At 44.5% G+C, this 25,600-nt stretch overlaps 1 protein-coding gene across 1 annotated transcript in view; it reads right to left on the reverse strand.

Moving 5' to 3' along the window:
- The window catches only part of WASHC4 (WASH complex subunit 4), a 923,504-nt gene that overhangs the window by 367,196 nt on the left and 530,708 nt on the right, over window positions 1–25,600 (reverse strand). The window contains exon 25 of the mRNA XM_069228973.1: window positions 21,442–21,576. Coding sequence (XP_069085074.1) covers window positions 21,442–21,576 — 135 coding nt within the window. The remainder of the gene's footprint in view (window positions 1–21,441; window positions 21,577–25,600) is intronic.

The following is a 25,600-nucleotide window of genomic DNA, read 5'->3' on the forward strand; positions in this document are numbered from 1 at the left end:
TACACCTCTCTAGCAAGACCAGGGTTGGAAAGGAGGTCTGAAGGTCGCGCGGACTCACGGCCACTAGCATCACCCAGCTACGTCACCCAACTATCCTCTAGAGGACGCAGGACAGTCTCACCCATGGTTGCTAAACCCTCATCTCCTTAACCTCCAAAAACCTGGGGAAAAACAGCAAGGGACTTTTTAGGAGGAGATGGAGGAGGGAAGGAGTCCGATCCGGATGGCACCACTGGCACCGCACCCTACAGCATCATTGTGTTGTTGTCTCAGCGTCAGAGAGGGTGATTGGCACGGCATCGACTAGCGCCGCTAACCTCGGCTGATCAAACGTTGGCATCATAGGTGGGAACCCCAAAGGGCTGTGCACAGAAGCTGGTGCAGATCACAGTATGAATCCAAAGGGACTATCTGATGCCAAGGGCTAATCCGCTTGCGTGGAGTCAGGTAGGATACCTCTCACCTTCTTGAGGGTCAAAAGCGCGCCAGTGGGAGGTTAGGGCCCAAAGCTGACATGGAGGGAATTATAATAATCCAGTTTCTAGGCCAGAGTTGCCCCGGCTCCAGGGAAAGCAGGGAGGCGTGGGGTGGACTCATGCGCTGAATCCCCAGTCTGAGGCTGGGAGACGGCATCAGGAATGCAGGACTTACTTGATGTTGGTGGATGCTCTGAGTTAGACCGCCTACGTTTTGAAGTCTTCTCCTTCAATGTCAAAGGTGACGTACCCTTGCGTGAACAGCTCCTGCGACAGATGTACGATCGCTCCAGGGACATAGTGTCTCCGCCAGATGCACCGCCAAGATCTTCATATGCCATTCCCTCAACGCCTTTGGGCGAAGGCAACAGCAGGAGATGCAATCTTCGGAGTTGTGGTTTCCCTGAGGCACCACATACAAACAGTATGAGGGTCTGTGGTTGACATCTGCCTGCCACAGGACCCAAAAGGTTTGAACCCAGAGAACATGAGAAAAAATGGGGACAAATTGTTCCTTCGAAAAAAATAATGTGAAGATAGGCCAAAAACGGCTTGAGGAGCCACTGCGGATCAGGGTTGTAAGCACAGAAAAGGAGGAACTGACGACAGAGAGGGTATTATATGGACTCTGACCAATGTCACATCTAGTGGATGATGTTGCTACGGAGTCAAACAATGCCCTCTACTGATGCGCAGAGGTACTGCTGCGGAAAGATTCCCAGATCCAGTCTGGCACCTGAAGGGAGAATTCTAAGGTAAGGAATTCTAAGGTAGGGAATCTGCAGCTCGATAAATCTATCAGATGTTATTTAAAATGATGAATGCACTGTTTAGCACTATATCACATACCAGACACTATTATATAACGTACACTTCCGATGGTGCTAGTTAGTATCTGAGCCAGAACTACTTCATGGTGAAAGTGCCATAAAATGTCACTTAAGTTTTTCAAGAGTTGCTGGTCACAAAAACACCTCTCAAGTGCATTGTCTCCACCATCTCTAAACAATAAAAAAATGGTACCGCCTACAGAGCTGATGAAAGGAAACAGGCTTCTGAGCACATCCACTGCATACATCAGGGCTCTAATCACAGAAAGCAATGTCTTCAGTTGTTTCAAGAAGTTCTCAGATTGCTTACGTGTGACATTTCCATAGTTTCAGTGTACTTATGTCCAGCTGTACAAGTGGCTCACTACAGTAACTGTTGAATGTACTTAAAGAAATGGGCAGTTTTGATCTGTTTAAATATTTCAACACTACATAAGCACAATTGCTTATTAAACATTCTTCTATTTTGAAATTTGCTTTAAAATGTACAATTGGTCACTGTTTTCTTCAAAATATATCTGGGGAAGAACCCCCTAGCCACTTTTTCTGTTGGCCGGGCTTGCGCGCTTCGCATGTAACACTTACATCTAACATTTATGGCCCACCATTTTCAAAAGTCACCAGCCGCCACTGGTTGTTGGTTGACTAGGGTGTGAGCCCGGGTCAAGCAACAGCCACAATCCCTTCCAGGGTGAACCACAAAAAGTCACAAATTTAGCCTGTGCTTAGTTCTGGGTAGCCTAGCAAGAAAAGCAGTCAAGCTAAACTTAGAGGCAATATGTAAAGTATTTATGCAGCACACAATCAGTAACAAAGTGAAAAAACAGCGCAAGAAAAATCCCAAGCCAATTCAGAGGAATAGAGAAAATTTGAATAACTAATTTGACACTAAAACCATCAAAATCCAATTAGTAGAACCACCCTCCCCCCTATCAAGTTAGTTCATGGTCCGTTTAGGCTCTTCTAATACTTCTATTGTGTGACAGTCTGGGGGGAATTCACAAAGTCCTAACTGTCAGTTACACCCAGTCATGTGACCTAAGGTAGACTGTAGGAACAGAGGGCTAAGTGCAAGAAAATGCAAATTTTCTAAAAGTGTTATTTTCAAACTTGTAATGATAAATTCGACTTTACCATTAAAGAGTGTTAATCATTACAAGTTCATAGGTACATGACAAAGCTACTTCTTCTGGTTTAGGAAATACAGCTTATTAAAAATAATAATGAATCCCGAATGTTATCCTATGCGAGGGGTAGGCCTCACAGTGGTGAAAAACGAATTTGGGAGTTTTTCATCACAGGTCATGTCAAACTTAACTGTACGTGTCCTACCTTTTAATTACACAGCACCCTGCCCTGTGGGCTACCTAGGGCCTACCTTAGGGGTGACTTATGTGTAATGTGTAAAGGGGAGTTTAAAGCTTGGCAAAGAGTTTTAAATGCCAAGTCAACATCATAGTGGGATACTGCCTTCAGGCTGCAATGGCAGGCCTGGGACATGTTTTAAAGTACTACTTAATTATTCTGGCACAATAAGTGCTGCAGGTCCACTGGTATCATTTAACCTACTGGCCCTGGGTATATGGTTTAACACTCTACAAGGGGCTTACACATAAATTAAATATGCCAACAGGTATATGGCAATTAAACCATGTTTTAGGGAGACAGCACAGGCACTTTATCACAGGTTAGCAGAGACAAAACACTCAAAGTCCGAATGCCAACAAGCAAAAAATAGAAGGAAGAAGGCAAAAAGTCTGGTGGTGACCATGTAGAGAGGGCCATTGCCAAAAATACCTCAAGAGGGCCCAGGCACAGGTCATCTTCCTTCAGGAAGGCATACAACCGCAGAGGAACTACCACGCCTCCAGATATGCTGGTGAGGGTCAATACATGCTAATACATATTACGCCTTTGCTAGAGGGGTTATGATATGGATACGTCTGGGAACCCTCTTTCAAATCTCCAACACCATCATTGATAGAGGGGGTAGTACATATTCCTGGAAGGGGGACTTGATGGTACTCCAGTACTCCTCAGGAGTATATATGCCCGAATACCGAACAGGACGCATTCTGGACCAGGCTCTCAGATGTCCTGGCCCAGGAGACACATGTACTGTAGTTACTAGGGGGGCAACTACACCTGTACTAGATTTGCACCATGATTGCTCCCACCCACCATTACTATGTGCCCCGGCTCCCTTTCGCTCTGGCTGAACACTTTACTGAGTAACACACTGGACTCTGGAGACTCATGGAGGACCATACACCCCAACTCGTGTGTTTACTCCTCCTATTCAGCGCCACATGATCTATATGTATGCCTCGATCGAATTCTGTGCTCCCTTACCTCCCCTATTGCCTCTGGTCCTCGCTGCAGACTATCTAGGCTGTAGAGTCTCGGACCTCAATGCCCACGCAGTGGATCTGAAGTGGGGTGCCCCACATTCTCCAACCCCCACCTGGCACCTACCCCGGGACTGCCTGGGGGATCCCATTTTTTGGGCTGCCCAGGATACCCATATACATAATTACTTTACGGAGAATGAAGGAATGGCGTCTGATAAGATACTAGAGAGGAATGCCTTCAAGGTGGTCACAGTGGGGTGTGTATTCAGGAGATTGTGGGTGTTCACAGAACCCTGGACAGAGAAACCTTGGAGGCAGAACAACGTCTACCGCTCTTGGAGGCGCAGGTGGAAAGTAACTCAGCAGTTCCGGCTGAACTGCAGGAGGCAAAGCGTCAACATGTGGCTCTCTTAGAGCGCCTTCGATGCTATACCCTAACTGCATCTAAGGCTAAAACCCACAGGCAAGGCAAAAAATCTGGCTGCGTCCTCGATTGGCTGATCTGTCAAAAACAAAGGGAGACACCAATCCTTGAACTCCAATCCTCTGAGGGCATAACCCTAAACACACAACACAACATCCTCTGGAAATTCCACTGATATTATTCAGAAACAGACTGTACCCCTTTTCACGCACAACTTGAGGGGGCAAAACAATTGTTTCTCACACATTTGTCTCTACCACAGTTCGATACGCCACAGTGGGAAGCCCTAGATGCCGTCGTCACCACTGCAGACATCAAACAGGAGATACAGGATTTAGCAGGGGACAAGACACCCTGACCACAACGGTCTGCCCTTAGAGTACTACAGGACCTTTGTGAGTAGCCTTGCTCCTCAATTGCCCAGAATGTACAACCAGGCATTACATCTAGGGGAGTTACCACCATACCTTCAGGAATCCTTACCAATATTTCTCCCCAAACCTAACAAGAACCTCACCAACGCTTCCTCATACCGCCTCATTGACATACTGGGGGTGGACTATAAAATACTGGGCAAAGTCCTGTCAACCAGATACACACAAATCCTCCCAGAACTTATACATTCAGATCAAAATGGATTTGTCCCGGATCATAGCACATCATACAATCTGCGACGCCTGTTGCATATACAGGATCGGGTACAGGGCCGCTTCCCACATGCTGCATGCCTGATCCTGGACCTGGAAAAGGTGTTTGACTCACTAGATTGAGACTCTACTTGTTTCACGTCCTCGCACTGATGAACATAGGTAAACTCTTTGCAGCCTATACATGACTGCTGTATACCAAGCCCCTTTCCAGGGTCTGGTTGGTGTAAGACATCTTTTTTCTATTCCTGGTTGAGCGTGACACTCAGCAGGGGTGTCCTCTTTCCCCCATGCTTTTTGCAGTCACCATGGAACCATTAGCCACCCGATTGAGAGACAGACAGACAAGGTTGGGGCATTCCCCTTGTGGACAGGACACACGCAGACGATCTTCTGTTGTACCTTACCTCCAGGATATATGCATGGACTTGACCCCATACAGGATGCATTCTGCTCATTTGCTATGTGCTCCTGCTTGGTGGTTAATTGGGCCAAATCATCTGTTTATCCACTACATCCTGACTTGCCTCCACGGGCGATTTGTATACGTGGGGCCCCACTTACCTGACGAAGCTCTGCAGTCTGATATCTGGGCAGCCACCTACATCACTCTCCATCTGCCTTCCTCAACAGTAATCTTCACCCAATGCTAATGGCAGTGAAGTCACCAGTTTAATTGGAAATAACTTCCACTAGCCAATACAGGGCAAGTTGCCTTGTTAAAAATGGTGGTATTTCCCCGCCTCGTATATTACTTCCAGAATTTGCCTTTAATACCACCTCGCATTTTATTCTGTGAGGCTGACACACTTGATGAAGGTCATATGGAGCAGCGGCTGCCGCAGGATGCCCTGAAGTTACTACGAATACCTGCTGGAGAAGGAGATCTGGGTCCTCCATCCTTTGAGGCTTACTTCCTAGCAGCCCAACTGCAACGGTTGGCCAGGTTGCTAGCAAAACGCAACTTGGAGGAAACATATCACTGTATGTATCCCCTCACTGCTGCTACCATCTGAAGTTTCCAGCTCCCTAGGCCTCATGCCGGACTCCCCATGCTTCTTATAAGTAGAATTAGCCTGCAAATGTATCAATAAGGTGCGATTCCTCACATGACAAGTCACAACGTACGCCTCAGGGGTCCCATTACAGGGTTTCCCCAATACCGAGAAACATACTCTGCTTCAGACATGAGACACTGGCACATTCATTGATCACTACCAGTGACCTCTTTTCTGAAGGCCATCTTCTGAAATTTGACCAACGACAAACAGAATGTGGCATTCCACCAGGCCAGTTCCTCAAGTGTTGATAGTTTCACAACACACGCTGCACCCAGTGGGCCACATGGAATGTAGAACCATTTACCCACCCAGTCCTTCAGGAGCTCCTCGCCATGGGAGAACACGCATCCCCACTGGTAGTTTGTCAGAATGCACTGTGCAAGTGGGGGACAGTCAGAGGGACAGCCCTCCGAAACAAAGAATTTCAACACCTTCACAACGCACTATATCCCAAGAATGGGAAACACTTCTCAACTAATTAATTCAACATTTGTACCCAGAAGGCCCTCCTTCCTGAGACCCATACCATCATGCCCTATATCCCTGCATGGGAACACCCACCCCACGAACTGTACTTGCCTCCAGATCCTCTCTCCTCCTCTTCACACCTGATAATGTACACTGATACTGCTGTCCTGACCTACCAACTCTGTTCTATGAAAATAAACTGCAATTTTATTCCTGCACTGAACCACCGCGGCTTCTCGCCAAGCCTATGTCTGTCCCCTCCACCTCTACTCTCTCCTATCTTCCAGTTATTGCTGTTATATATTGAGGTTACAAGTTTGCACATATGTCATTGTGGGACTCTGGAATACAATGCTACTGTTCCAGAAGAATATCCTATGCTACCCATGGTATGATCATGACTTACCATTAATTGTATAGCAATAATTGATTTCAGGATTCCCTAGTCACAACTTAATGTATAAATGTTGAAAAAACTGCAATAAAAACATTTGGTATTGTCCGACGAATGCTTTTGGCTGCTTACACTTAGATGACAGTTACCGCATATACACACACAAGAGTCTTCCCTAGCAATGTGCAGAGAATGTAGATTCTGGTAATGTGCTGCACAAGAACATGCTTAATTCTATACAATCCTTATTAGCTTTCAGAGTCTAACCAGAGGAAATTTAAATCACTGTCTTTTTTCCTACACAATCATTTTGGGGCCCACACCACCAGGGTAGATTCTGAAACACCCTAATCAGCAATCGCCCCTGTTTTCCTCTTGATAAAAGATCCAGGTTTGGTGAAGGCATCTAACCATTTAAACTACTTAATTTGAGAATTCCTTACTATTGCCACTGTGAACAGAAGTGGGCCATCAGAAATCATTAAGACCTGTCTCTTACACAGTGTCAGCCAGCATGCAACAGATGTGGCACTCAGTACACTGGCGTGAAGCTTCAGGGAGGATGTTTGGGGTGTTACACCCCCTTAATAATGAAAATGTCACTTACCCAGTGTACATCTGTTCGTGGCATTAGTCGCTGCAGATTCACATGTTTGGCACAGTCCGCTGCCTGGTGTTGGGCTCGGAGTATTACAAGTTGTTTTTCTTCGAAGAAGTCTTTTTGGTCACGGGACCGAAGGACTCCTCCCTCCTCGGCTCCATTGCGCATGGGCGTCGACTCCATCTTAGATTGTTTTCCCCGCAGAGGGTGAGGATGGAGTTGTTTGGTATAAATAGTGCCCATGCAATGGAGTGAATATGTATGTACGATAAGAGTTTCTAATAATTATTTACAAATGTTCAGATGTTTAAGATTTATGATCTACTTCTAAACGGCTACAGGCTTCCCGGGGAGGTGGGAGGGTACATGTGAATCTGCAGCGACTAATGCCACGAACAGATGTACACTGGGTAAGTGACATTTTCAGTTCGATGGCATATGTTGCTGCAGATACACATGTTTGGCATAGACTATAAAGCAGTTACCTCCCCTAAAAGCGGTGGTTTAGCCTGTAGGAGTTGAAGTAGTTTGGAATAATGTTCTTAGTACAGCTTGGCCCACTGTAGCTTGTTGTGCATTTAGTACGTCTACACAGTAGTGTTTAGTAAACGTATGAGGCGTAGACCAGGTTGCAGCCTTACATATTTCGCTCATAGGAATGTTTCCTAGAAAGGCCATTGTAGCACCTTTCTTTCTGGTTGAGTGTGCCTTTGGTGTAATAGGCAATTCTCTTTTGGCTTTAAGATAGCATGTTTGAATGCATCTGACTATCCATCTAGCAATGCCTTGTTTAGAGATTGGATTTCCTATGTGTGGTTTTTGAAAAGCTATGAACAGTTGTTTTGTTTTCCTGATTAGCTTTGTTCTGTCAATGTAATACATTAGTGCTCTTTTGATGTCTAATGTATGTAGTGCCCTTTCAGCCACAGAATTTGGTTGTGGGAAGAACACTGGCAATTCTACTGTTTGATTTAAATGGAATGGTGAGATTACTTTTGGCAGAAATTTTGGATTTGTTCTTAGAACTATTTTATTGTTGTGTATTTGAATAAATGGTTCTTGTATGGTAAATGCCTGTATTTCACTTACTCTTCTGAGGGATGTGATTGCAATGAGAAATGCGACCTTCCAGGTTAGATATTGCATTTCACAGGAATGCATGGGTTCGAAAGGTGGACCCATGAGTCTTGTTAAGACGATGTTAAGATTCCATGAAGGAACTGGTGGTGTTGTTGGTGGTATAATTCTTTTTAGCCCTTCCATGAATGCTTTAATAACTGGTATTCTAAATAGAGACGATGAATGAGTAGTTTGTAGGTAAGCAGATATTGCTGCGAGGTGTATTTTTATAGATGAAAAAGCGAGATTTGCTTTTTGCAAATGTAGTAAGTATCCTACTATGTCTTTAGTAGAGGCATGTAATGGTTGTATTTGATTGGCATGGCAGTAGTAAACAAATCTTTTCCACTTAGATGCATAGCAGTGTCTAGTGGAAGGTTTTCTAGCTTGTTTTATGACCTCCATGCATTCTTGTGTGAGGTCTAAGTGTCCGAATTCTAGGATTTCAGGAGCCAAATTGCCAGATTCAATGATGCTGGGTTTGGATGCCTGATCTGTTGTTTGTGTTGTGTTAACAGATCTGGCCTGTTGGGTAGTTTGACATGCGGTACTAGTGAAAGGTCTAGTAGAGTTGTATACCAAGGTTGTCTTGCCCATGTGGGTGCTATCAGTATGAGTTTGAGTTGGTTTTGACTCAACTTGTTTACTAGATATGGAAGGAGAGGGAGAGGGGGAAAAGCGTACGCAAATATCCCTGACCAACTCCTTCATAGAGCATTGCCTTGTGATTCGCGGTGTGGGTACCTGGATGCGAAGTTTTGGCATTTTGAGTTTTCTTTTGTTGCGAACAAATCTATCTGGGGTGTTCCCCAAATTTGAAAGTACTTGTTCAGAACTTGGGGGTGAATTTCCCATTCGTGGACTTGTTGGTGGTCTCGCGAAAGGTTGTCTGCTAGTTGGTTTTGTATTCCTGGAATAAATTGTGCTATTAGGCGAATGTTGTTGTGAATCGCCCACTGCCAATTTTTTTGTGTTAGGAGGCACAATTGTGTTGAGTGTGTTCCTCCTTGTTTGTTTAAATAATACATTGTTGTCATGTTGTCTGTTTTGACAAGAATGTATTTGTGTGTTATTATGGGTTGGAAGGCTTTTAACGCTAGAAATACTGCTAACAGTTCTAGGTAATTGATATGAAATTTTGTTTCGTGTATATCCCATTGTCCTTGAATGCTGTGGTGATTGAGGTGTGCTCCCCACCCTGTCATGGAAGCATCTGTTGTTATAACGTATTGAGGCACTGGGTCCTGAAATGTCCGCCCTTTGTTTAAATTTTTGCTGTTCCACCATAGAAGCGAGAGGTATGTTTGGCGGTCTACCAACACCAGATTTTGAAGTTGACCCTGTGCCTGTGACCATTGGGATGCTAGACACTGTTGTAAGGGTCGCATGTGTAGTCTTGCGTTTGGGACAATGGCTATGCATGATGACATCATGCCTAGAAGTTTTAGCACAAATTTTGCTTGTATCTTTTGGTTTGGAAACATAGCACTTATTACCTTGTGGAATGCCTGCACTCTTTGTGGACTTGGAGTGGCAATTCCTTTTGATGTGTTGATGGTTGCTCCTAGATATTGTTGTGTTTGACACGGTTCTAGGTGTGATTTTGTATAGTTGATGGAAAACCCCAGTTTGTGAAGGGTTTGTATGACAAATGTGGTGTCGTTTGCGCATTTTTTTACTGTGTTGGTCTTGATTAGCCAATCGTCTAGGTAAGGGAACACATGTATCTGTTGTCTCCTGATGTGTGCTGCTACTACTGCTAGACATTTTGTGAACACTCTTGGTGCAGTTGTTATTCCGAATGGCAACACCTTGAATTGGTAATGTATTCCTTTGAATACGAACCGTAGGTACTTTCTGTGAGAAGGGTGTATTGGTATATGAAAGTACGCATCCTTTAGGTCTAATGTGGTCATGTAATCTTGCTGTTTGAGCAGTGGAATGATGTCTTGTAGTGTGACCATGTGAAAATGGTCCGATATGATGTAGGTATTTAGTGTCCTGAGATCTAATATTGGTCTTAATGTTTTGTCTTTTTTTGGAATTAGAAAGTACAGGGAGTAAACTCCTGTGTTTTTTTGTTGTACTGGTACTAACTCTATTGCATCCTTTTGCAGTAGTGCTTGAACTTCTAGTCCTAAAAGTTCTAAATGTTGTGGTGACATTTTGCGTGTTTTGGGGGGGATGTTTGGTGGGAAGTTGTGGAATTCTATGCAATAGCCATGTTGGATTATTGCTAATACCCAATTGTCTGTTGTAATCTGTTGCCAAGATTGGTAGAATTGGCTTAGTCTTCCCCCCACTGGTGTTGAGTGAAGGGGTTGCGTGACTTGAAAGGCACTGTTTAGGTGGAGGTGTTTTTGGAGTCTGGAATCTTCCCCTACTCCTTGGGAATTGACCCCCCCGATATCCCCTGAAACCTCCCCTTTGGAAGGAACCCTGATATGGTGTGGTTCTTGTTTGTTGGCTGGTGGTGTCTGTGGGTTGGCCACGAAACCCCCCTCTAAATGGAGTTTTTCTGAAAGAGCCTCTGCTCTGCGGGGAGTAGAGTGCGCCCATGGCCTTGGCCGTGTCTGTGTCCTTTTTAAGTTTTTCAATAGCTGTATCCACTTCAGAGCCAAACAGTTGTTTCTCGTTGAAGGGCATATTAAGGACAGCCTGCTGGATTTCAGGTTTGAAGCCTGAAGTGCGTAGCCAAGCGTGTCTCCTTATGGTGACAGCAGTGTTGACTGTTCTTGCTGCAGTATCGGCTGCGTCTAGTGAAGAGCGGATTTGATTGTTTGAGATCGTTTGTCCCTCTTCCACTATTTGCTGCGCCCTTTTTTGGTATTCCTGGGGAAGATGGTCTACGAGAAGTTGCATCTCGTCCCAGTGTGCGCGGTCATATCTGGCCAGCAGCGCTTGTGAATTTGCGATGCGCCACTGGTTGGCTGCCTGTGATGCTACTCTTTTCCCTGCCGCATCAAATTTTCGGCTTTCTTTGTCCGGAGGTGGGGCGTCGCCAGATGTATGTGAATTTGCTCTCTTGTGAGCTGCCCCTACTACCACGGAGTCAGGTGGTAACTGCGAAGTAATAAACACTGGGTCTGTGGGTGGTGGTTTGTATTTCTTATCCACCCTTGGGGTGATGGCTCTTGATTTTACGGGCTCTTCAAAAATTTGTTTTGCGTGCCGTAACATCCCTGGTAGCATTGGGAGACATTGATATTGGCTGTGTGTAGCCGAGAGGGTGTTAAATAAAAAATTATCCTCTATAGGATCGGAATGCAGTTGGACATTGTGGAATTCTGCTGCCCTAGCCACCAGTTGCGAGTATGAGGTACTGTCCTCTGGCGGTGACGGCTTTGTGGGGTATGACTCGGGATCATTGTCCGGCACTGGGGTGTCATACAGGTCCCAAGCGTCTTGATCCTGATCGTCATGACTTATGGTAGTTTGCGCTGGTGAGTGCATTTGTGGCGGTGTTTGTGCCGGCAATGCCTGTGGTGGAGAGGGCGGAGGCGTGACTTTTTTAACCACTTTGGCTTGTGGTTGTGCGTCATCCTTTGGAAGTCCGATCCTTCTTTTCCTCATGATTGGGGGAAGGGTTGATATCTTCCCTGTGTGTTGCTGGATGTACAGTCTCTTTTGTGTGTAGTCCGATTCTACACTTTGGAGCTCTTGTCCAAATCTGTGCATTTGGCCACTTATTCCTTGTTCCTCTGAGTAGGATGAAGGTGTGCTATTTTTCGGCGCCGAGAGAGAATCTTTTTTCGGTTTCGGCACCGACAGAATTTTTGTTCCTTTCGGCATGGATTCTCGGTGCCGATGTTTTTCGGTGCCGGTATCTTGTTTTTGTCTCTCGGAGCCGCTTTCTCGGCTCCGAGGTTGCTCCATGGCGGTCCCTCGACCGGAGTCGGGTGTCTTCGCTATGGGCGTGCCCTTTTTCGGCGCCTTCGACGGGTCGCCTGCTTTATGGGTCGAGCCATGGCCTGTTGGCAGTGGCGTCCCCTGGGCTTTCGGTTTGTCGATGGATTTACTTTTCGACGTCTTACTCACAGTTTGTTGCTGTTGTTCGACGTCGGAGTCTCCGGATTCTGATTCCGGAACCGAGAATGTTTCCTCTTCCTCGTCGAAACGTTGTTTTGTCGACGTGGACGCCATTTGTTGACGCCTGGCTCTTCGGTCCCGGAGTGTTTTTCTGGACCGGAAGGCTCGACAGGCTTCACAGGTATCCTCCTTGTGCTCGGGGGACAAGCACAAGTTACAGACCAAGTGCTGATCTGTATAAGGATACTTACTGTGACATTTTGGGCAGAAACGAAACGGGGTCCGTTCCATCGGCTTCGATGTCGCACGCGGTCGGGCCGACCAGGCCCCGATGGGGGATCGAAACTACCCCAAAGTCTTCCGATGATCGGTGTCGATGTACCTAACTATCCCGATACCGAACGGAACAATACCGACGCTTTCTTCCGAGATTCTGACTAACTTTCCGAACCGAAACACGGAGCGAAAAGGAATACGTCCGAACCCGACAGCGGAAAAAAACAATCTAAGATGGAGTCGACGCCCATGCGCAATGGAGCCGAGGAGGGAGGAGTCCTTCGGTCCCGTGACCAAAAAGACTTCTTCGAAGAAAAACAACTTGTAATACTCCGAGCCCAACACCAGGCAGCGGACTGTGCCAAACATGTGTATCTGCAGCAACATATGCCATCGAACATTTAGTTTCTGATAAATAGTTGGGTACAGATTCTTTCAGTCAGGTATTGTAAGATATCAGTCAGATTTTACCAGGAATTCCTTCATACACTCAGACAAAAATGCATATACACTCTCTCCCTCTCTGTTTTGAAATTCCTCAAAAACATAGGTTATTGTACAAAATATTGTGTTTTCCCTCTTACTACTCCTACCAATCCTCATTCCTCTCCCTTTCCGGTGCCCCCAGGCCCCGCATGCACCATGCTTGTGGTATAATGTATTTGAACATTTAATGCCAACCAGATTGTCGAAAAATCTGAAGGTCATAACCCCCGACTTTACTGAGCAAGCTATACCCTTGTCAGTACACTCCTCAGTGGCACCTTGTGGGAGAAAGACTGTTTTTAGCAAGTAAGGAATAACCTAATGAGTTGAATAATGGAACAGAAAAGGCTGCTATGCAATGGAGTGGGGGACACCGTCCTTATGTCTACACTGTACAGTAATAGAGGGGCAGGCGTGAGTGCACAGGAAAGGTGCCTCTATGCAGCTCTGTACTTCACGAAAAGTGATGAGTGGAATTCTCAAATAATCTCAGCCATTGGTAACCACTGAGGACTGGATCACAATCCATCATTATTTTGCATACCATGCAACCTCACTTTGGACCCAGCTGTTAGACCTCTCAGCCATAGGGTAATCTTTATCCAATCTTTTTACCTCTCCTCCTACATTTTGCTGAACTTATATGTGTTTGCTTTAGAACTCTGTGCACTTTACTACTGCTAACCAGTGATAAAGTGCTAGTGCTCACTCCCCTAAAAAAAGGGTTAACTTAGCCTATACACTTTTGGCATATTTAATTTGCTTATAAGTCCCTTGTACAGTGGTATACCATATAACCAAGGGCCGCAAATTAAATACTACCAGTGGGCCTGCAGCACTGGTTGTGCCACCCACTTAAGTATAACCTTAAATGTCCCAAGCCTGCCACTGCAGCCTGAATGCAGTTTTAACCTGCCATGTCCAACTGGCATTAAACCCCCCTTACCACACCTTAAACCTTCCTTTTATTACCCCTAAGGTAGGCCTCTAGGTAGCCCATGGGGCATGGTGCCTTGTAATTGAAAGGCTGAACATGTACTTTTCAGTTTTATATGTCCTGTTTGTAAAAAAATAAAAAATCCTAAATTAGTTTTTCACTACTGTGAGGCCTACCTCTCCCATAGGATTACATTGGAGATTACTTATTACATTTAATATGCTGTAATTTGCCATAGGAAACAGGTAGCTATTTCATTGTTGGTATCTCTGATATTGTATTTTTTTTTAAACTATTTGATGGCAAAGTTGGGTTTTAATTACAATTTTGAAAATGTCCCGTTTAGAACATTGGCATTTTTCTACCTTTAGCTCATATAAGCTTTCCAACCCAAATTTGTGTCCTTTTTCCAACATCCTGGGGATTCTTAGGAAACACAGAGTTTGTGGATTCCCTTGGAGGGAATCGAGAAATTAGACAAAAAAAAAATTGCTACATTTTTGGTTTTTGGGGGGAAAAAAATGGGAAAAAGTGCTGCAGAAGAAAGTGCCTGTCCTTTTTCCTACAAGCGGCATCAATGAAAGGTTTGCGGTGCTAACATCATCACATTTACAGCTTTCAGGAACAGGCAGATCTGATTCAGAAAAACTAATTTTTTTTTTTAACATACTTTTAGCATTTTACTGAGAGAGAGCCCAATTTTTCAATTGTTTGTGCTTTAAACCTCCTTCCAGTTTGTAGTGGAAACATGTGTGAAACCCATGGTGGATCCTGGAAAGCTATAGATTTCGGAAACCTAGACAAAACCTAGACAAAATTCAGAATTAAGACAGGGGTCATTTGTGTAGATCCTTCAAGGTTTTCCCAAAGAAACTAAGGGCCTGATTTAGAGTGGGTGGAGGGGTTACTCCATCACAAATGTGACGGATATCCCGTCCGCCATTTTACAATTCCATTATAGCCTATGGAACTTGTATTCTTTTCCACTCCAATGTACACCAATCTACCCCACCTCGCCCCGATCTACCCCTTCTTCTCCACTCCAGTACACCCTACTCCAGTCTACCTACACCAATCCACCACACACCACTCCAAACTACCCTATTCTAACCCAATCTACCCCACTCCAATCCACCCCACTCCACTCCAATGTGGACCAATCTACCCCCACTCCACTCCAATCCTACTACACTCTAATCTACCCCACTCAATATGACCCAATCAATCTCATTCCACTCCAATCCACTCCCTATCTACCCCACTACCCACTCCAATCACAATCTATGAAAATCTAGCAAACCTGTACAGTACAGTTTTGAAAACTAGACACCTAGAGGAATCCAGGACAGGATGACTCACATGGCTCTTACTAGGTTGTTTTACCCAGAACCCCTTGCTAACCACATACTTTGGGCAAGAATGCTTGATTTGTTTGAAGGACAACGTTGGCCAGAAAAAAGGAAACAAATGGTTGAACAGAAGACAAAGTCTGAAGTTTATTCACTCGCCTCACAGATGTTATGGTGATAAGACACACTGCTTTAAGAGTAAGTAGGAATAAGGGACAACTATGCATAGGCTCAAAAGGGAAGCACATCATGCACATTAAGATATGATTTAGACCCCACTGTGGCATTATAAAAGTAGTAGGTGAAACATATGGGTCAGCGTCTTCAAATAAATCATCACAACAAATCATCACAACAGGTGTTCTGAAGAGAGATGGCTGACTGGGTAAACATTTAAATTTGTATTTTGTATTTATAAAGCGCATTCCGGCCGAGGCTTCGAAGCGCTATTTAAAGGCAGAAACAGCTGATAAACTGGGCCAAATCAGGGTCTTGCTGGGCCAATGATAAACAAAACAACAATATATGCGACAGAGAATCCTGTAAGGGTTGGATGTGACAAGAACACCACCAAGCAACAAACTTCTCCCAGTATCCTGCATTGACAGTCTAAGTGGAGGAAGAGCGAATGCCATTACTGCTGCCTCTTGATCTCCACACATGGAGATGTAGGTTGTGCCACCTGGCAACATGAAGGAGACTTGCTATATTAAAACTTCCAGATTCAGTCTGTAGGTTGTGCATGTTTGGGTGCTACTGAGACAGGAGGTCCTCCGGAAGAGGCAGATGGATCGGAGGACATGTGTTAATGGTTAGAAGTTTCTGATACCACACATTCCTCAGTGCCATTAGGATTATTTGGGCCTGATTTCGCTTGATCTTATTCAGCGCTCTGTGCAGGAGAGGGCGGGGAAGAAAGCATACGGGATTCTGACCCTCCAGTATTGGCAGAAGGTGTCTCCGAGGGAGAACTGCTATGGGAGCTCCAACGTGCAAAAGCTTTGACACTACATATTCTCTGAGATGGCGAAAAGATCGAGCCAAAGCTTTCCCCATTGCTGGAAGATTTCTTGTATCACCTCTGAATGAAATCACCATTTGTGATCTGCTGGTCAATGGCGACTGAGTTTGTCCACCTTGGCATTAAAGATCCTGCCAGGGGCTGGGAGATCAAGGATATGCCCTAAATGTTCAGCCACTTTAAGAGGCAAAGAGTGTCTTGGCACAAGGCCCACAACCCCACCCCACTCTGTTTATTGCACTACCACATGGCGTTTCTGTGGTCTGTGAGAACTTACACAAGTTCCCCTTGATAGTTAGCAGGAATATCTTTAGTGCCAAACACTCCAGTAGGGCGATGTAAAGCTGAGACCAAAGACTTTTGATTTCCACCTCTCGCTGATGGCCTCGCCAACCCAGTAACGATGATGCATCCATCACAACGGTTAACACTGGGTGGGGTAGGGAGAGGGGACTGTCACCAGTCCAACTGAAGTTGAGCAACCAACTCTTCTAATCCCACCTGCTACAGTCTGAAACATCAGAATCATAGCCCAAATGCACAGGAATTGTTGAGGCAGAAGGATAGCTCAGAAGAGCAGCGTAAACCAGGATGGCTCAGATGAAGGGAATCTAATAAGGAGGAGTCAGATATGACTTTGGCATGTTGACAGAAAAGCCCAGGAATGTCAACAGGTTGGCTGGTGCCTGGAGGTGTCTTGAGATTGTTTGAGGCGAGCAGCTTTCAGTAGCCGGTCACTGAAATATTGCAAGACTGGTATTGCCAACCTCTGTAGATGTGCTGCAACTACCACCAGCACTACTGTGAACACCAGCGGTGCACTGCTAAGGCCAAAGGTGAACACAGAAAACTAAAATTGCTCCTGACCCACCTGAAATCCCAAGTAACGTCTGTGAGATTATATGATGGGAATATAGAAATATGAGTCCCACAAATCCAGAGCTACCATCAAGTTTCCTAGATCCAGGACAGTCACAACATGTACCAGGAAGAGCATCCTGAACTTGTCTTTTTCTTAGTAAGATGTTAAGAAGGCGAAGATCTAGGATGGGGCTAAAGCCTCTAAATGTCTTCGGTATTAGAAAGTAAGGGAGTAACAACTGGCCCTGATTTCTCAAACCGGCATTCTCTCTATTGCTGCCTTGGCAAAGAGGGCCAGGACTTCTCATTGGAGAATAAACAAGGGGTCTCCCAGAAGACACTGTGGTGTGCATGGTATGTCTGGAGGATAAGATCGGAAGGGTAGAGAGTAACTGTGGTCCACGATGTGGATCACCCACTGATCTGATCTGAGGTGGTGCTCCTCTATCCGGGGAGGTAAAAGGTGATCTTGCCTCCAATCGGGCAATTGGGGGTTGCCACTGTCAAATGAAAGGGGTTTTGATGTGGCTTCTGAAGGGGTAGCTGGAGTTTGGCAGACTGCTCCCACTGAGGGCCTGAATGTTGCCGGCCTCCTCCCTAACATCTCCTAAAGGACTAAGAGGTTTGCTACATTTAAGGCAGTAGCCTTACGTTCTTTATATCTCTTATGGACTGAGTCTGTCTTAGCTCCAGACAACCTGGAACCATCAAAAGGTATGTCCATGAGAGAATTCTGGACATCTGTGGAAAAGCCAGTCGAAAGTTTTGTCACTCTAGTACTAATTGCCCTTCCTAGGATATCCGGGCCCAACTTGATTGAATATTTAGCCACATCTTGACCGTCAGCAATAAAATGCTGTACAGTTAGATGTACCTCATCAAGGACTGCTGGGAAAACATCAGAAAGTCGATCCCATAAATCATGGGTGTATCTTCCAAGAAGGCATGACGTGTTTAATGACCTGAGAGCAAGACTGGTTGAAGAAAATACTCTTAGCAAATCTTTCAGTTTTCTTTGATTGCCTATCAGGTAGTGTGGTAGGGAAGGCATTAGGATTGGTACGGCTTGTAGAATCCTGTACTATAAAGTTCCCCAAGTTAGGGTGCTGCAAGAGAAAATCCAGATCCCCAGAAGCCAGTATACACCACCTTGCAATCTGTCTGTTAGTTGGAGGGCAATATCCTGGTTTTGCCCAGGTACCCACAAATACAACAGTGAGTGCTTCATTAAGAGGTAATAAGGGATCTTGCTTGCACTGTCCCGAGATTAATACCTTTGTCAAAAGAGTTGTCTTGACCTCCTGAGAAAGTAAAACAGGATCAAGGACCTTTGGTGCCCTCTTTACCACAGCTGTGATGGAGGCTGTCTCCTCAGTGGCCAAAGTAGGATTAGGTGAAGTAGTCCAATGTTTGGAGAAGGATCCATACCACTGTCATCTTGTAATTCTTTCAAAATATTTTCCTGAGACAAAGGATGGTATTCTTTAACAAAAATAAAATTCCCCTTGTTATATCTGGTTTAGAATAGGAATAAACCTTAGAATCAAGTGGAGGAGCAGCTTCAGAATCTGCTAAAGTGATTATATCTTCAACTGGTGCAATATCGATGCCATTGCCATCAGTGGTGCAAGGCACGGCAATCCAGTTGAGAAGCACAGCAGGCGCTGAGGATTAATCCGCCAACAATTAGTCAGATGGATGTCTCCTCGATTCACGAGGTCCGAATGCACACCAGTCATATCTGGCTTGGCACCTAAGATTTTCTTAATAGCCAGCTTCAGCTGTGGAGTTGTCACCCACTTCAAAGGGATCCAAAAAAAGGAATAGCATCAAAGACGGCACATCAAGGTGGGAATGGCTCTGTGGTCTAGCGTGCAAGGTGCGCGCCAGTCTCTAAACGGTGTGAGTGCTGTGATGCAGATGAGCCATGTTTTAAGTTGTTATGCTTTTTTGCCTCAATTTGGATGAAGTCTGATCATGAGAGCGACCCCTGCCTTTCGACTTTGGCCAGGTTTGCAGAGCCGTAGACTTCGATCAAGAACAGGGCATCAACTATCAAAGCTCTGCAATGGCCAGCTTTGCCTCACGCTGAAAAATGGCATTCTTATTTATCTTGGGGCAAGACGAACATTACTTTGAGTCACACTGATGCCAAGACCTCAAAGGCAAACCTTGTATGGATTCTTAACAGACATCTGCCATGTACAGGTCACATTCGACTTAAATCCTGCAAATTTAGGTGACATTTCTGCAGACTAAAGAGAAAATATCTTTAAGAAAATCTAAATCTGTCAAATGACACTTGAAACTTCAGATCCGTGACAGTTGGTGCGCCAGGGCAAGCGGGTGTTGCATCTATACTGGTCACATCTGTGTGGGGTGGAGAAACACGAGGTAGAATGACCCCCCCACAATATCATCTGTTGATGCAAGGGAGAACTGATATGCAAACATTTCCAGATCCAGTCTTAGGCTTGGGGATGTTCAAAAGGTGAGGAATCTGGAATCAGAAGTCTCTATCAGAAAACACGTTACAACGACTGGAGAACCTTGAAGAATTTGGATGAGGGAACTTGCAAAGCACGCAATGCCCACAGCACACACAAAGAAGAACAACTATGTATGGGGGGATGGAAAGGGTTTGGTTGTTTCAAAGCTTTATTGATTCCTTTGACCCCGTCCCGCCATACTCAACACTAATGAGGGGTTTTAGGCATTTGCTGTTTTTCCTTTGTTTACATTTGATTTTAAAAAGTAATCCAAACGCGTTGAACATTGATCACAAGCAGGGGACACTAATCATTAATTTATGTGCTATACTGGCACTCTAGAATGTCATGGATATTGTCATTATGTCGCTGCTACCAATTTTCTTTCAGTACAAGCTTTTATTTAGCAACAAAAGGATTACAGTTATATTAATAAATTTTTTAGATTTCCTGAAACAGAAAATGAACATGTCAGTACACAGGCTCATACGTAGTTCCATACATTTGGAAATTACAAGCAAAAGATCTGTCCCTTATTTACTTTCTGCATTCACACCAGTCTTCTCTGAGAATCTTTCACATGAGTCTAGGTGTTCCCTCCAGATGTTATTCCTTATTTCCTTCATCACTGGAGGAAACTGATACACAATTTCAAGACATCAAGCCAATGAATGTGGAGATAGCCATTCAACCATTTGCTCTACAGCAGCATTTTAAATTTGTAATCATCATGGGATAATGAGGCTTTCAACTATCACAAACGGAAATAGAGATGATTCTATGTTCATGCTTAGAGTGATCCCAGAAACCATGCAACAGGTAATGACAAAACTGGTAACCCAATGAGGCCTGCAGGGTTTCAGAGACCTTAGTCCGTAGGACTGTTAGGAAAGGATACCGCTGATCCATGAGCAGGAATGTACCCATTTTCCACAGGTACATTTTAATACAGTAATTTAAATGTTGCCGGAGTGTGGTGATGTATACCTTACATAAGAACTTAAACTGCATTGGCTTTTACCTGCTGTACACCGATATCGGTGTTATTGTGCTCGTCCACTTAAGACTTTTAAAAAGTGCCAGCTGCCGAGCCAGACCCCTGTCTAATCCCCCCAGACTTGGTGTTCCTCCCATGTGTACCATACAAATTGCTTGTTTTAACAATTCTGACATTCACATTTTTCAAGCTTACCTATTCATTCAAATAATAAAGGCCAAGGCACCCAGCTATCTAATATATAGTAAACCTCAATAAGATTTCCATGATCTATATGCTAACATTAGGTATACAAAGTAAATAACCAAAAGTAAAGTACTCTTGAAATGGAAAGAAAGTGAGAGCAGAACATGTGATGCGAGTATAAAATGAAATGGATACGAGAATAAAGGGAAAAAAATGAAATCAAGGCTGTAAAAAGGCAGAAGGCAGGGAGAGGTCCTTGCTGAAAAGCTACATGTGTACTTTCAAACTGTTTGTTATTTCCCATTCTGTTCAAACAGGTACACGTTAAGGAACTTTAATGTGACATGGAAATACCATACGTTGGATGCTGAAATGCACATCAAAAGCAGTTTTACAAGTTGTAACAATCATGCACTCACTTTATCTAGGATTAACATACCTTTTGATCATTCTGGTCTTTGTTTTCTCTGAAATATCGAATATCTTTAATCAGCCTCGATTTGATATGCTCATCATACATGAACTGGCTGAATATATAAAACTTTTTCCTCAGAAACTGATAGGTGAAGTTGACCTAGTAATGAAAGAAACAAAAACACAGCACTTTGAATATGTCCAGTGCCTAATAAGTCGACCAAGATGTATCACACACCTAAATTATTTGACCCCTGAATTGTTGGTAGCTGCTTCTATCCTTACATTTGAATAACAATAATGACCACATGAGTTCAATAAAGTACTACAATGGATGTGACAATAGAAGTCTCGGCTGCAACTATGTTGGTAAGACTTATATAGTGCCGCATTGTGCTTTAAGGCAGCTTTCAAGCCCTTGGATTGGATTATAAATATAGAATGGAAATGTGCACGATCTTAAACTCATAGTAGCCCGATACTGTTAAATTTCTTCCCAATATTAATTTTGAGAGCATGAGGGCACAAACTAAAACAGACCGGTTAGAAGAGAAAGTCTTGTGGAACACAGCTATTAAGAGGTCAAGTCCTCTGCCAAGTTTCCAAGAATATTCCCACTTTATATAAGAAGGTTTCCAACCAGCGCAGTGCAATTCTGCAGACAGCCTCGACATTTTTTAGTGCACAACAGAACGTGCTGTCTAACACACCAAAGAGATTCAAGGGCGATCTCAATGTTCTGGTTAGGTAAGTGAGTTAAAGTCGCAGAAGGCTGTCAGGAGCTGATTATTAATATTGGTACTTTCTAGAAAGGCGGTATTATGAAGACTCAAGGGTTGCATCTCATGTGACCCACTCACTAATATTAGGTCCACGTGTTAAGACTCGATTTCCATTAGCACAAGAGGTACCATGTCATCAAGATGGACAATATTTGTGTGAAAGCAGAGACAAAAAGAAATCTTGGCCAGCAGATGCATAGATGCTGAGGAGAACTAGCTTAGGAGGTACTCGAAGGAGGGTGGGGGTGATTCACAGATAAGGCAAACGCATGTTTGCGTGCCTCCAGATCTTCCAGCCATGCCCATCAACTAGTGCTATGGGTTCACATAATATTAACCTTTTTGTACCTTTTTTCCTAGCACAAAGACAAAAAATAGCATTTCCCAAGCAGAGTCCGCTCCTCTTACTACGAAGAGAGATTTGTTTGAGCTTAAATGTAAAATGTCACCTTTTCTATTTGTCCTCTCTGAATTTAGCATAAGTCCCTTTGGCCGATAAACTAAGCTTCGTGGGGGAAACATTGAATTCTCTATAGTGCCAGATAGGAGTTTTAGCCAACCAGATGGATTTTGAAGTACTTCATACATAAAAACCACACCATGTTATCAGTCCGCCGTGCATGTTTTGCAGAATGACTGAAAAGCAGCGAAAGAATAGAAATTCGTCAAAAGTGATGTGGGCCTGCCAGCTACCCGTACCCATACAAAAGATCTACCACCTCCTGCTGGAGAGTTTTAACTCAATTGTGGTGACGATGCAGCCAGTGTGTACCCAGACCTTGCATTTGATGATAGCTACAAATCAATTTGTGTTGACACAAAAGTGAGTAAGGAAGCTGGGACCTCTTTAGGTCAAAGCCTACCAGATAGTGCAGCTGTCTGGTTTGCTAAGGGCATCTCGGGGTCATTCATAAACCTGACCTAGGAAAGCATTCTGCCCATTGCTTGCCATTGGCTTTGTGGTTTGTAACTCACATTTTCTGTCCTTCTATTTGCTGGTTTTATTTGCTTTAGGCTGCCCGGTTGCATTTGTCCCTTCCGTTGCCCAAAGCTTTTTTACTGTATTCTCCCACAAACTTTCTTTCGGTCACATATGCCTTGCATTCAAAAACAGAGGTCAAATGTCAGGCTCTCTTTTCCAGGGAGCTTGGTGTTTATTTTTCTTTCTCTGACTTCAAAGTGAGAAAATGTATGTGACAATCCTGAGTACCCATATTAGAGGAGAGGGTGTAGGATTCTTATTAGGGTAGAGCCTGTGTCACACATGTTTCTCGCGCGGGGCGCTTTAGTAGTTAGAAAAGGGCTCGGAGCCCTGTCCATGTCACGTCAGTGTCTTTCATTTGTTCGTGGGCTTGCCTGTGAAAATCTGCTTGCTTTCATTAGTGGAAGGCATGCATACGTCATGCCTTTTCCAGTGGTTAGCCCTCCTCGTGTGCAGCGACCAAGTACTAAAAAAATACGAGGCTCGCTGTTTTCCGTCCAGTTTGTGGACTACTTTTCATCTTTTTTCACAGTGTGATCTGGCTTGGCAGAAGTCGAGCGCTTTCCATGACATCGACCCTGTTACATAGTTAATTGCACTTTTGCCGGTTACGTAGATAATTGCACTTTTGCCGATAGGTTTCACTACGAGTGAACTGTAGCAGCGCGATCACGCTCTTTTTTTCCATTTAATGTGGCAAGAAAAGTCTGGTTGGAAGTTTACAACTACTAATAGCTCTGACTCGGAGAAATGCGAGACCCGTTGCATTGCAAATGCCTGTTTTTTCCTAGCACACACCAAAAAATGAACTGTGCTGATGTTTCAGAAAATATCAGAATCAGCACAAATGAAGCACATTGTTTTAAAATCTGAAGAGTGGAGGAAACAAATATTTGAATACAATCAAAACACATCAATACACTAGGTGATGACATCTGCACACATTATTGTTTGTGTGCAAAACAACCGTATTTCTGTGCATATGTAATGGCAATTTCATCTGAAAATGTGTTGCCCGTAATGGAGGTGTGCTACTAACCATGCATACTCTACACTACTCCACTCCACTCCACTCTATTCAATGCAATTTCACTCTAAGCCACACAACTCCATCCTACGTCACTCCATGACAAGCCATTTCACTCCAATCTATGCCACTCACTCCACGACACAACACACCACACGACTCCACGCCCCTCCACTCCACATCACTTACCAGACTCCACTCTACTCAGTTGAACCACATTCCACTCCAATCTATCCCACTCCACAATAGGTCAATCTACCCCACCCCACTTGCCACAATGTACCCCCTCTACTCCAGTCTACCACACTCCACTCTACCCACCCTACGCCACCCCACACCACTCCAATCTACCCCACTCTAACCCAATATACTCCACTCCAGTCTACCGCAGTCCACTTCATTGTGGACCAATCTACCCCACTCCACTCCACTCTACCCTACCCCACTCCACTCCACTCCACTCCATCTAACCCAATCAACCCCAACCCACTCAAATCTATCCCCTCTGCTCTAACCTACCCCAGCCTTCCCCACTCCAATCCCCTGTTATCAACTCCACTACCCACTCCAATCTACCCCAATCCACCCCACTCCAATCTACCCCAATCCACTCCAATCTACCCCGCACCAATCTACCACAATCTTCCCTATTCCACTTCAATCTACTGCACTCCAATTCACCCAATCTACCCCACTCAACTCCAGTCTACCCTAGTTCACTGTACCACAATCCACTCTACCCAAATGTACAACACCCCTCTTCACTTCAATCTACCCCACTCCAATCTACCACACTACACTCAAATCTTACCCACCCCACCCGATCTACCCCACTCCACTCCAGTCCAGTCCAATCTACCTTAATCTACCACACTCCATTCGACTCTACCCAATCTACCCCACTCCAATCTAATCTAACCTACTCCACCCCACTACAATCTGCCTCACCCCACTCCACCTCAATCTACCCTACTCCAATCTACTACTTCCCATTTTATTCCATCCCAATCTACCCCTATCTATTCCACTCCAATCTACTCCATTCCAATCTATCCCAATCTGCCCCACTCCACCTCACCCCAACTGCAATCTACCCCACCCTACTCTAGTCCAGTCTACCTTACTATAATCCACCCAATCTACTCCACCCCATTCTTATCTACCCAACTACATGCCACGCTTCCCCAATCTATCTCACTCCGATCAAATCTCACCTCCACTCCAGTCTATTCAACTCTTCACTCTACCTCAAGCTACCCCACTCCACTCTACCCCATTCTACACTACCCCAATCTTCAACACTATTCCACTCTATTCGTTCTAACCCTCTTCACTTCTCTCCAATCTACCACATGCCACTCAAATCTTAGCCACTCCATTCCAATCTAACCCT

The sequence above is a fragment of the Pleurodeles waltl genome, chromosome 4_1, assembly GCF_031143425.1.
Source record: "Pleurodeles waltl isolate 20211129_DDA chromosome 4_1, aPleWal1.hap1.20221129, whole genome shotgun sequence".
Classification (NCBI taxonomy): domain Eukaryota; kingdom Metazoa; phylum Chordata; class Amphibia; order Caudata; family Salamandridae; genus Pleurodeles; species Pleurodeles waltl.